Below are 12,001 nucleotides of genomic sequence, written 5' to 3'. Positions count from 1 at the left end.
ATTTGCAATTAGTTTTCATTTTTTATTATTAGTTTTTATTCAGCAGCTCTCCAGTTTGCAGTTTCAGCCGTATGGTTGCTAGGGTCCAAATTCCCCTAGCAACCATGCATTGGTTTGAATAAGAGACAGGAATAGGAATAGGAGAGGCCTGAATAGAAAGATGAGGAATAAAAAGTAGCAATAACAATACATTTGTAGTCTTACAGAGCATTTGTTTTCTAGATGGGGTCAGTGACCCCCATTTGAAAGCTGGAAACAGTCAGAAGGACTAAAAAAATAATAAAAAATAAATAATGAAGACCAATTGACGTATAACATACTAAAAGTTAACTTAAAGGTGAACCACCCTTTAATATTTCCAGTTTGTACAGTAGTGTGCATGGGCCGGACAGTCGGCAGGACCCAATAGGAAGCAGCCGTAGAGTTGATGGGAAAATTCCTTGCACTCATCTGTTTCAGTAAAGAGGTCCACTGGCCCGGGGGCTAATGAATGGGGTGAGCCCGACCAACTGGCACCATCCGCCGTTGCCGGTAAGGCTGATGGCACATTCTCTAGTGATGGAGAAGCTCCAGTACAAATGAATTGGGGTGTTGGACTGGCCTAGAACACCCCTCGTCCTACAGAGAAGTATAAGGCTGAGCTGCACCCACTTGTTTCCCAGGCTGTGGCTCTTTCTATGGCGGGACACGGGCGGAGTCGGGAGGTTGGTGGCCACTGACGCGTCGGGGCACGTTGGTCTCCTGTTGAATCGCATGGCGGCCGTCATCTCGGAGGGACCTAACGACAGAAATGATGCAGCACTTACTATATACTGTATATACACATGTAACATTGCTTGGGACGTGCAACTACTACTTTACACTATGATAATCTCATGTGATCCCACTACAGTGCAACAGACTAATTCTCCTTATCTGGGGGGGGAGGGGGGGGGTGTTGTTTACATAGAGGCTACACTTGGGCTGTGTATTGGCTCCCTGGCATTGAGCACAAGGCTTTCTTTTGTCTTCTTTTATAGCCCATAGGGTCCGGCTTGTGTGATAAAGGCAAACGGCTGGAGTCTGAGACCCTTCACTGCAGAAAGAGAGTGATTTGTAGCAGAAGCTCCTGTGATTGTGGGGCCAGACAGGAGTGGGGGGGGGGGGGGGGGGCTGGACTCCCCGTTAATAAATCAGCCGGGATTCCTTGTAAGATACAATCTTAATGCATTTTCCTATGCGCATTTGCCTTTACTCTCTGCCCTCTGTCTGCAGAGGTTCCATGAGCTCAAACCCCTGAGGCATACTTTCCCTTTAATATGATTAATGCTCGTTAGCTCTGGAGAGAGGCTTCATTGGCTTGTTCACCTCTGAGCTACAGAGAGGGATATTCTGAGACAACTTGTAATTGGTTTTCATTTTTTATCATTTGTGGGTTTTGACTTATTTTGCTTTTTATTCAGCAGATCTCCAGTTTGTGATTTCAGCAACCTGGTTGCTAAGGTCCAAATGACCCTAGCAACCATGCATTGATTTGAATAAGAGACTGGAATATGAATAGGAGAGGCCTGAATAGAAAGAGGAGTAATAAAAAGTTACAATTACAATAAGGGGCATATTTATCAAGGGTCAAATTTAAAAAAATTAGAAATTTGAATTTAAAAAGACCAACTGAAATTAAGTCAAAGTTTTTTTTTTGAGCCGAATAGGTCAGATTTTGAACGAATAGGTCCGTATTCGGCCGAATTCGAATTGTTCAAATCAAAGGAACAGCTCATTTGATCCAATTCAATTCGAAGTTTTTCCCAAAAAAACTTTAATTTTTCAAAGTCCACCAATTGACTCCAAATAGGTCTAGGAGGTCCCCCATAGGCTAAAACAGCAATTCGGCAGGTTTTAGATGGCCAATGGTCGAAGTTGAATTTTTAAAGAGACAGTACATGATAAATTTTGAATTTTTTTCAAATTCTAATCGAATTTGGACTATTCCCTAGTCGAAGTACACAGAAAATAGCTTGAAATTCTAATTTTTTTCATTCATTAATTCACCCCGCCCCTAAATGTGTAGCCTTACAGAGCATTTGATTTTTGATGGGGTCTGTGACCCTCATTTGAAAGTCGGGTCACAGAGAAAGAGTCAGAAGAAAACTGCAAATATATAAAAAATAAATAATGAAAACCAATTGAAAAGTTGCTTTGAATTGGCCTTTCTATAAGATACTAAAAGTTATTTAAAGGTGAACCACCCTTTAAGGTATTTGTTACAATGGGGCTACTATATCACTATCTGGGCCAGTGACTTGCACTATATTGTTGTAACAATGAGAAGGGGCCCTGGGATGGCTGGAAGGGTGCAGAGGGAGCACAGAGAGGACAAGTCATGTGACAGAGGGAGCTGTAACTATGGAAACGTCCCAGAGCACGCTACATGCACCCTGGCACCAAGGGGAAGGTAACCCCCTGCAAACCCCAAAATAGCACCAATGTTTAAGGAGATCCCAATACTTGGCACATGAGTGTTGGGCATCACTGCTCCTCTCATCATCATGTGCGATGTCACAATCACATGTGACATCACTGATTGTGGAATCAGCTGAAAATGAGCAAAAGTCTAAATACAAATATACAGAGATTATAACTGGGTGACTGTCAGCGCCTCCCAGTGGCCGATAGAGCCAATCCCTGCGCCTGTGTGTGATCAGCACAGAGCAGCCAATCCCTGATCAACACAGAGTAGCCAATCCCTGATCAGCACAGAGCAGCCAATCCCTGATCAGCACAGAGCAGCCAATCCCTGATCAGCACAGAGCAGCCAATCCCTGATCAGCACAGAGCAGCCAATCCCTGATCAGCACAGAGTAGCCAATCTCTGATCAGCACAGAGCAGCCAATGAAGTTGAATTGGCAGTCACATAATTCATCACAGACTCCAATAGAGCTTTAAAGTGAAGCCAAAGAAAACGAGCGAAATTACTTCACCCCATTATAGAACTATCACTTTCTTGTGGCCAATCCATCCAGCGACGTGGCTATGAGCCGACCGGCCACCCCCCGACACTCACTCACCCTATGTGACCTTATTATCCTTATTATACGCTAAGGGGGCTTCAACTGCTTGCTGGTGCCGACCTAATGAGCTGACACTCTAGAGGGCATTGCCCACTGCTAATCAATGAGCACCTGGTCACCGGTGCCACAGAACAGTCCAACAGGTGGCCCCCACATTATTGTCCGGCTGCTCAACTTGTTCTTAAATGTAAAAGGGATCAGAACTGAGATTAACTGTCCCCTGGCTTTGTTCTCACTTTATACCCAGACTGTAAGTAGCCACATTATTCACCTGTTCTCACCTTATACCCAGACTGTAAGTAGCCACATTATTCACTTGTTCTCACCTTATACCCAGACTGTAAGTAGCCACATTATTCACCTGTTCTCACCTTATACCCAGACTGTAAGTAGCCACATTATTCACCTGTTCTCACCTTATACCCAGACTGTAAGTAGCCACATTATTCACTTGTTCTCACCTTATACCCAGACTGTAAGTAGCCACATTATTCACCTGTTCTCACCTTATACCCAGACTGTAAGTAGCCACATTATTCACTTGTTCTCACCTTATACCCAGACTGTAGTAGCCACATTATTCACTTTCACCTTATACCCAGACTGTAAGTAGCCACATTATTCACCTGTTCTCACCTTATACCCAGACTGTAAGTAGCCACATTATTCACCTGTTCTCACCTTATACCCAGACTGTAAGTAGCCACATTATTCACTTGTTCTCACCTTATACCCAGACTGTAAGTAGCCACATTATTCACCTGTTCTCACCTTATACCCAGACTGTAAGTAGCCACATTATTACCTGTTCTCACCTTATACCCAGACTGTAAGTAGCCACATTATTCACTTGTTCTCACCTTATACCCAGACTGTAAGTAGCCACATTATTCACCTGTTCTCACCTTATACCCAGACTGTAAGTAGCCACATTATTCACTTGTTCTCACCTTATACCCAGACTGTAAGTAGCCACATTATTCACCTGTTCTCACCTTATACCCAGACTGTAAGTAGCCACATTATCACTTGTTCTCACCTTATACCCAGACTGTAAGTAGCCACATTATTCACCTGTTCTCACCTTATACCCAGACTGTAAGTAGCCACATTATTAACCTGTTCTCACCTTATACCCAGACTGTAAGTAGCCACATTATTCACTTGTTCTCACCTTATACCCAGACTGTAAGTAGCCACATTAATCACATCTGTTTCTCAACCTTATACCCAGACTGTAAGTAGCCACATTATTCACTTGTTCTCACCTTATACCCAGACTGTAAGTAGCCACATTATTAACCTGTTCTCACCTTATACCCAGACTGTAAGTAGCCACATTATTAACTCTGTTCTCACCTTATACCCAGACTGTAAGTAGCCACATTATTAACCTGTTCTCACCTTATACCCAGACTGTAAGTAGCCACATTATTAACCTGTTCTCACCTTATACCCAGACTGTAAGTAGCCACATTATTCACTTGTTCTCACCTTATACCCAGACTGTAAGTAGCCACATTATTCACCTGTTCTCACCTTATACCCAGACTGTAAGTAGCCACATTATTAACCTGTTCTCACCTTATACCCAGACTGTAAGTAGCCACATTATTCACTTGTTCTCACCTTATACCCAGACTGTAAGTAGCCACATTATTCACCTGTTCTCACCTTATACCCAGACTGTAAGTAGCCACATTATTAACCTGTTCTCACCTTATACCCAGACTGTAAGTAGCCACATTATTCACTTGTTCTCACCTTATACCCAGACTGTAAGTAGCCACATTATTCACCTGTTCTCACCTTATACCCAGACTGTAAGTAGCCACATTATTCACTTGTTCTCACCTTATACCCAGACTGTAAGTAGCCACATTATTAACCTGTTCTCACCTTATACCCAGACTGTAAGTAGCCACATTATTCACTTGTTCTCACCTTATACCCAGACTGTAAGTAGCCACATTATTCACCTGTTCTCACCTTATACCCAGACTGTAAGTAGCCACATTATTCACTTGTTCTCACCTTATACCCAGACTGTAAGTAGCCACATTATTCACCTGTTCTCACCTTATACCCAGACTGTAAGTAGCCACATTATTAACCTGTTCTCACCTTATACCCAGACTGTAAGTAGCCACATTATTAACCTGTTCTCACCTTATACCCAGACTGTAAGTGGCCACATTATTCACCTGTTCTCACCTTATACCCAGACTGTAAGTAGCCACATTATTCACCTGTTCTCACCTTATACCCAGACTGTAAGTAGCCACATTATTCACTTGTTCTCACCTTATACCCAGACTGTAAGTAGCCACATTATTAACCTGTTCTCACCTTATACCCAGACTGTAAGTAGCCACATTATTCACTTGTTCTCACCTTATACCCAGACTGTAAGTAGCCACATTATTCACCTGTTCTCACCTTATACCCAGACTGTAAGTAGCCACATTATTCACTTGTTCTCACCTTATACCCAGACTGTAAGTAGCCACATTATTCACCTGTTCTCACCTTATACCCAGACTGTAAGTAGCCACATTATTCACCTGTTCTCACCTTATACCCAGACTGTAAGTAGCCACATTATTCACCTGTTCTCACCTTATACCCAGACTGTAAGTAGCCACATTATTCACCTGTTCTCACCTTATACGGATAAGGGATCTTTCTGTAATTTGGATCTCCATAAATTGGGGACCTTATTTATCAAAATCTGACTTTTTCTGAGTATTTAAAATAAAAAAAAGTCTGACCAAACCAGAATCCACGCTGGTTTGAATGAGGTGTGAAAGAGTCGATTCATGTCAAGGTGGAGAAACCATCCCTGAACAGAGGCGGGGGCCTTCGACACCACCTGTCTGCTACATACAATGCTGTTCTAACATCTGTACCCCGGCGGTTTCAGAATACGTCACACATCCAGTCATACAACTCTCACAAGTAACACCTGTATCTAGGAGTCACATGACACATTGGATAATCCTATCACAACTACACAGAATCAACACCTCTGTGAGTTTCTTCAGGTGTCACCTCTTTGAAGAGTTACAATGTGCCATTGTGATTGGATTAGTGGAAGAGTTTATATGCCGAGAACTTCCCACACCAGTCAGTTGTACTGAAGAAGCTGCTCGGATGTGAAACGTCTTCATTGATTACTCAGCAAGTCCAGTTGTTTAAGAATTACCTATACTGGATATTGTTTCCTGTTGCAGTGAGACAATGTAGTGTTTCCTTTTCAACCTGTTCTGGTTTCATTGATTTCACCTGTTACATCTCTGCTGTGCTGGGTATTGGGTGCTCCTCTGGTGTTCTGGGTATTGGGTGCTCCTCTGGTGTTCTGGGTATTGGGTGCTCCTCTGGTGTTCTGGGTATTGGGTGCTCCTCTGCCGTGCTGGGTATTGGGTGCTCCTCTGATGTGCTGGGTATTGGGTGCTCCTCTGCTGTGCTGGGTATTGGGTGCTCCTCTGGTGTTCTGGGTATTGGGTGCTCCTCTGGTGTTCTGGGTATTGGGTGCTCCTCTGATGTGCTGGGTATTGGGTGCTCCTCTGGTGTTCTGGGTATTGGGTGCTCCTCTGCCGTGCTGGGTATTGGGTGCTCCTCTGATGTGCTGGGTATTGGGTGCTCCTCTGCCGTGCTGGGTATTGGGTGCTCCTCTGATGTGCTGGGTATTGGGTGCTCCTGTGCTGGGTATTGGGTGCTCCTCTGATGTGCTGGGTATTGGGTGCACCTCTGCCGTGCTGGGTATTGGGTGCTCCTCTGCTGTGCTGGGTATTGGGTGCTCCTCTGCCGTGCTGGGTATTGGGTGCTCCTCTGCCGTTCTTTCCACAGAACATTCTCCTGGAAGGATTTGGACTTGTGTTTTAGCCGACTCCAATTGGGAGAGATTTTCCTGGGTCTCCTACAACAGAGCCGTGGAGTTGGCAGTGGATGGAGCACGTGGTTGTGTGTGAATGGCAGTTTGACTCTGTGTGTGCCAGTTGAATAAGGTTCTTTCACCCAAAATGGCAGCTTCCTTCTGTGCAATCATTGATCAATATTTGTCTGGTGTTGGCATCCAGGGAGATGGGCCTCACACTTAACCTTGTATATGCTGGACACGGGAACCTTCAGGTCTCTGCACAAGGACCTGTAGCTTTGAGATGCTCCTCATTCATTACATACACTTTCTCCCACACAAAGCTGCAGGAATGGGGCACAATTTTAACATATTATCCAGATCCAGACCAGCCTCTATGGAGGCCCCATTAAACCACATCTCAGTTTTATTAACTCCGCAGTGACAATTCTCTCTCTGCTCATGGCTCTCCATAGCCTGTAAGGGAGCAATCATTTCCAGGTTATAAATATTCCCAACTGTGTCACGTAGAGCTGGGCTTTTCTAACTGTTGTGCCTCCTGGAGAAACCCAAGCTGAAGGCTGGAGAAGCCTCTTGTTTTCTTGCTGTAACATTTGTGAGCAGCTCAGAGACTCCATGGTTGGCCGCGTTTGCCTCTTCCAAGTTTGCTATGGAGAGTTGGGTCAATACCATATAACAAGGATGGAGCCGCAGGAGACACAGATGGATATTATGTGACAAGGTGACACTGTTGTGTAGTAGCGCATGAGTTCAGCTCTCTTCGCTTGGGGACAGAATCTCAAATTGTTTTTGGTAAATTTATCATGGATTATGCTGTTTGTTCAGCACTTTAAAGAGAAAAGACACATCTCAGATGCTTCTTTGACTGGATTTGAAATCTGGCCCACAAGTTCCACTTCGCAGCAGTGGTAAGAATTGAACTCAAGACCTTTACAGCGCAAATCTCACATCTTACCCCTGCGCTATTGGGACATCCGAGACAAACGTGCAATTCTTTACGAATATATAGATCTGCCAGAAATATAACGAAAACAAGATCTTGATCGCTTGATACAATCTCCTCATTCTTAGTAAATATTTAGTTCTATAACGCTTTAACGGGATCACTAAGCCCGGGGTTGTGGTAAGAATTGAACTCACGACCCTTACAGCGCAAATCTCACGTCTTACCCCTGCGCTATTGGGTCATTCGAGACAAAAGCACAATTCTTTACGAATATATAGATGTGCCACAAATATAACTAAAACAAGATCTTGATCGCTTGATACAATCTCCCCATTCTTAGTAACTATATCGTTCTAAAAGGCCTTAACGAGATCATTAAGCCCAGCGCTATTGGGTCATTCAAGAATAAAGTGCAATTCTTTACAAATATATAGATCTGCCAGAAATATAACTAAAACAAGATCTTGATCGCTTGATACAATCTCCTCATTCTTAGTAAATATATCGTTTTATAACGTTTTAAAGTGATCACTAAGCTCAGGGCTGTGGTAAAAATTGAACTCACGACCCTTAAAGTGCAAATCTCACGTCTTACCCCTGCGCTATTGGGTCATTTGAAACTTACCTGCAATTCTTTACGGATATATAGATCTGCCACAAATATAACTAAAACAAGATCTCAATCACATGATACAATCTCCTCATTCTTAGTAACTATATCGTTCTAAAAGGCCTTAACGAGATCATTAAGCCCAGGGCTGTGGTAAGACTTGAACTCAACAAACAGCACAAACCACACTTCTTTTTTGCCACACCTGAAAGTGATCTCTGATATTGATCACATGATAGAAACCAGTATGGGATCCGTTATCAGGAAACCGGTTATTCAGAAAGTTCCGAATTACGGAAAGGCCGACTCCCATAGACTCCATTATAACCAACAATTTAGATCTTTAAAAACTATTTCCCTTTTCTCTGTAATAATAAAACAGTCGCTTGTACTTGATCCCAACTAAGATATAATTAATCCTTATTGGAAGCAAAACCAGCCTATTGGGTTTATTTAATGTTTATATGATTTTCTAGTAGATTTAAGGTATGAAGATCCAAATTACGGAAAGATCCGTTATCCGGAAAACTCCAGGTCCCGAGCATTCTGCATAACAGGTCCCATACCTGTATTTAAAAAAGGCACCATACTCTCCCTAAAACCTTTGAAAAAATGAAAAAGGTTCCATCTGAAATATTTAGATTCCTGTTTACTGAAGATGACAACATTAAAAGGAAACTTGATGGGGTTTTTAAAGTGCTGTCTAAATGTTTTAGAACTCTATATTTACTAAGAATGGGGAGTTTCTATCATGTGATCAATATCAGAGATCACTTTCAGGTGTGGCAAAAAAGAAGTGTGGTTTGTGCTGTTTGTTGAGTTCAAGTCTTACCACAGCCCTGGGCTTAATGATCTCGTTAAGGCCTTTTAGAACGATATAGTTACTAAGAATGAGGAGATTGTATCAAGTGATCTATATATTCGTAAAGATTTGTGGGCGGGCCTTAAATGACCCAATAGCGCAGGGGTAAGACGTGAGATTTGCGCTGTAAGGGTCGTGAGTTCAATTCTTACCACAGCCCCAGGCTTAGTGATCACTTTAAAGCGTTATAAAACGATATAGTTACTAAGAATGAGGATATTGTATCAAGAGATCAAGATCTTGTTTTAATTATATTTGTGGCAGATCTATATATTCGCAAAGAATTGAGGTTTGTTCTCGAATGACCCAATAGCGCAGGGGTAAGACGTGAGCTTTGCGATATAAGGTTCGTGAGTTCAATTCTTACCACAGCCCTGAGCTTAGTGATCCTGTTAAAGCGTTATAGAACTAAATATTTACTAGGAATGGGGAGATTGTATCAAGCGATCAAGATCTTCTTTTAATTATATTTGTGGCAGATCTATATATTCGTAAAGAATTGGGCTTTTGCCTTGAATGACCCAATAGCGCAGGGGTAAGATGTGAGATTTGCGCTGTAAGGGTCGTGAGTTCAATTCTTACCACAACCCCGGGCTTAGTGATCACTTTAAAACGTTATAAAACGTTCTAGAACGATATAGCTACTAAGAATGGGGAGATTGTATCAAGTGAACAAGATCTTGTTTTAGTTATATTTGTGGCAGATCTATATATTCGTAAAGAATTGAGATTTGTTCTTGAATGACCCAATAGCGCAGGTGTAAGATGTGAGATTTGTGCTGTAAGGGTCGTGAGTTCAATTCTTACCACAACCCCGGGCTTAGTGATCCCGTTAAAGCGTTATAGAACTAAATATTTACTAAGAATGGGGAGATTGTATCAAGCGATTAAGATCTTGTTTTCGTTATATTTCTGGCAGATCTATATATTTATAAAGACTTGCAGTTCAACCTTGAATGACCCAATAGCGCAGGGGTAAGACGTGAGATTTGTGCTGTAAGGGTCGTGAGTTCAATTCTTACCACAGTCCCAGGCTTAGTGATCACTTTAAAACGTTATAAAACAATATAGTTACTAAGAATGGGGAGATTGTATCAACCGGTCAAGATCTTGTTTTAGTTATATTTGTGGCAGATCTATATATTCGTAAAGAATTGCACTTCATTCTTGAATGTTCCAATAGCGCAGGGGTAAGACGTGAGATTTGCGCTGTAAGAGTCGTGAGTTCAATTCTTACCACTGCTGCGTAGTGGAACTTGTGGGCCAGATTTCAAATCCAGTCAAAGAAGCATCTGAGATGTGTCTTTTCTCTTTAAAGTGCTGAACAAACAAAATAATCCATGATAAATTTACCAAAAACAATGTGTGATCCTGTGTGGCCAGGTGGCTCATGGGATAGCACAACCGGTGGTCCAGAGTTTGAATCCCACTGGGGTTCGAATCCATTTGAAGCAGCATCTGAGATGTGTCCTTTCTCTGTAAAGTGCTGAACAAACAACATAATCCATGATAAATTTACCAAAAACAATGGAGGATCATGTGCAGACAGGTGGCTTGTGGGATAGCACAACTGGTGTAACAGTGTTTAAATTCCTTGACTGGGGTTCGATTCCATTTGAAGCAGCATCTGAGATGTGTCTTTTCTCTTTAAAGTGCTAAACAAACAACATAATCCATGATAAATTTACCAAAAACAATGGAGGATCATGTGCAGACAGGTGGCTTGTGGGATAGCACAACTGGTGTAACAGTGTTTAAATTCCTTGACTGGGGTTCGATTCCATTTGAAGCAGCATCTGAGATGTGTCTTTTCTCTTTAAAGTGCTGAACAAACAACATAATCCATGATAAATTTACCAAAAACAATGGAAGATCATGTGCAGACAGGTGGCTCGTGGGGTAGCCGTGCTGGGTAGCAGAACCTGTCGGCCTGAGTTCAAATCCCATCAGAGCGTGAGTTCAAATCCCATCTGTGACTGTGCGGATCACAGGCAGGTGGGAGAGGAGGGCGTGAGTTGAAATCCCGTCTGAGTGAGATCCCTGTGGGTGCCGCCCACACTGCCAGATGGGTAAGGAAGGCCGGAATAAACATGGTTGGGACATGCGTCCTTGCAGCTCTGGGGCCCCGGCTGGGTCTGGGCAGTCTCAGGGTGGAGTCCAAACTCCAGTCGAGGCCCTATCTGCAAGGTGTTGTGTGTCTCTGTGTGTGTGTGGGTATCCTTCAAATATGTACAGGCAGCTTAACAGCTCCTGACCAAGCTCCACTGGGGCAGCACCAGGGGTGTCCCAGTGGAGTGACAATAGAACTAAGTGGTTATGAAGAAAAAAAAGAAGAAAAAAAGTGACACTTAAAATTTATATAGTTTCTTTATTAAATAATGCTAAGTGACACTTTTTTCTTATTTTTTTTCTTCATAACCACTTAGTTCTATTGTCACTCCACTGGGACACCCCTGGTGCTGCCCCAGTGGAGCTTGGTCAGGAGCTGTTAAGCTGCCTGTACATATTTGAAGGAAACCCACACACAGAGAGAGACACACAACACCTTGCAGATAGGGCCTCGACTGGAGTTTGGACTCCACCCTGAGACTGCCCTGCCCAGACCCAGCCGGGGCCCCAGAGCTGCAAGGACGCATGTCCCAACCATGTTTATTCTGG

General features: G+C 42.9%; 1 protein-coding gene across 2 annotated transcripts in view; it reads right to left on the bottom strand.

Annotated features, from left to right (window-relative positions):
• The window catches only part of LOC108698168 (ras-specific guanine nucleotide-releasing factor RalGPS1), a 183,120-nt gene that overhangs the window by 12,620 nt on the left and 158,499 nt on the right, over nucleotides 1-12,001 (bottom strand). For both annotated transcript variants that reach the window (XM_018229456.2, XM_041572316.1), the window contains exon 13: nucleotides 652-778. In XM_018229456.2, coding sequence (XP_018084945.1) covers nucleotides 652-778 — 127 coding nt within the window. The remainder of the gene's footprint in view (nucleotides 1-651; nucleotides 779-12,001) is intronic.

This window comes from Xenopus laevis, chromosome 8L (assembly GCF_017654675.1).
Source record: "Xenopus laevis strain J_2021 chromosome 8L, Xenopus_laevis_v10.1, whole genome shotgun sequence".
In the NCBI taxonomy this organism is placed as follows: domain Eukaryota; kingdom Metazoa; phylum Chordata; class Amphibia; order Anura; family Pipidae; genus Xenopus; species Xenopus laevis.
Note: the sequence above shows the minus strand (reverse complement) of the source record. Positions and strands in the feature narration are given on the sequence as shown.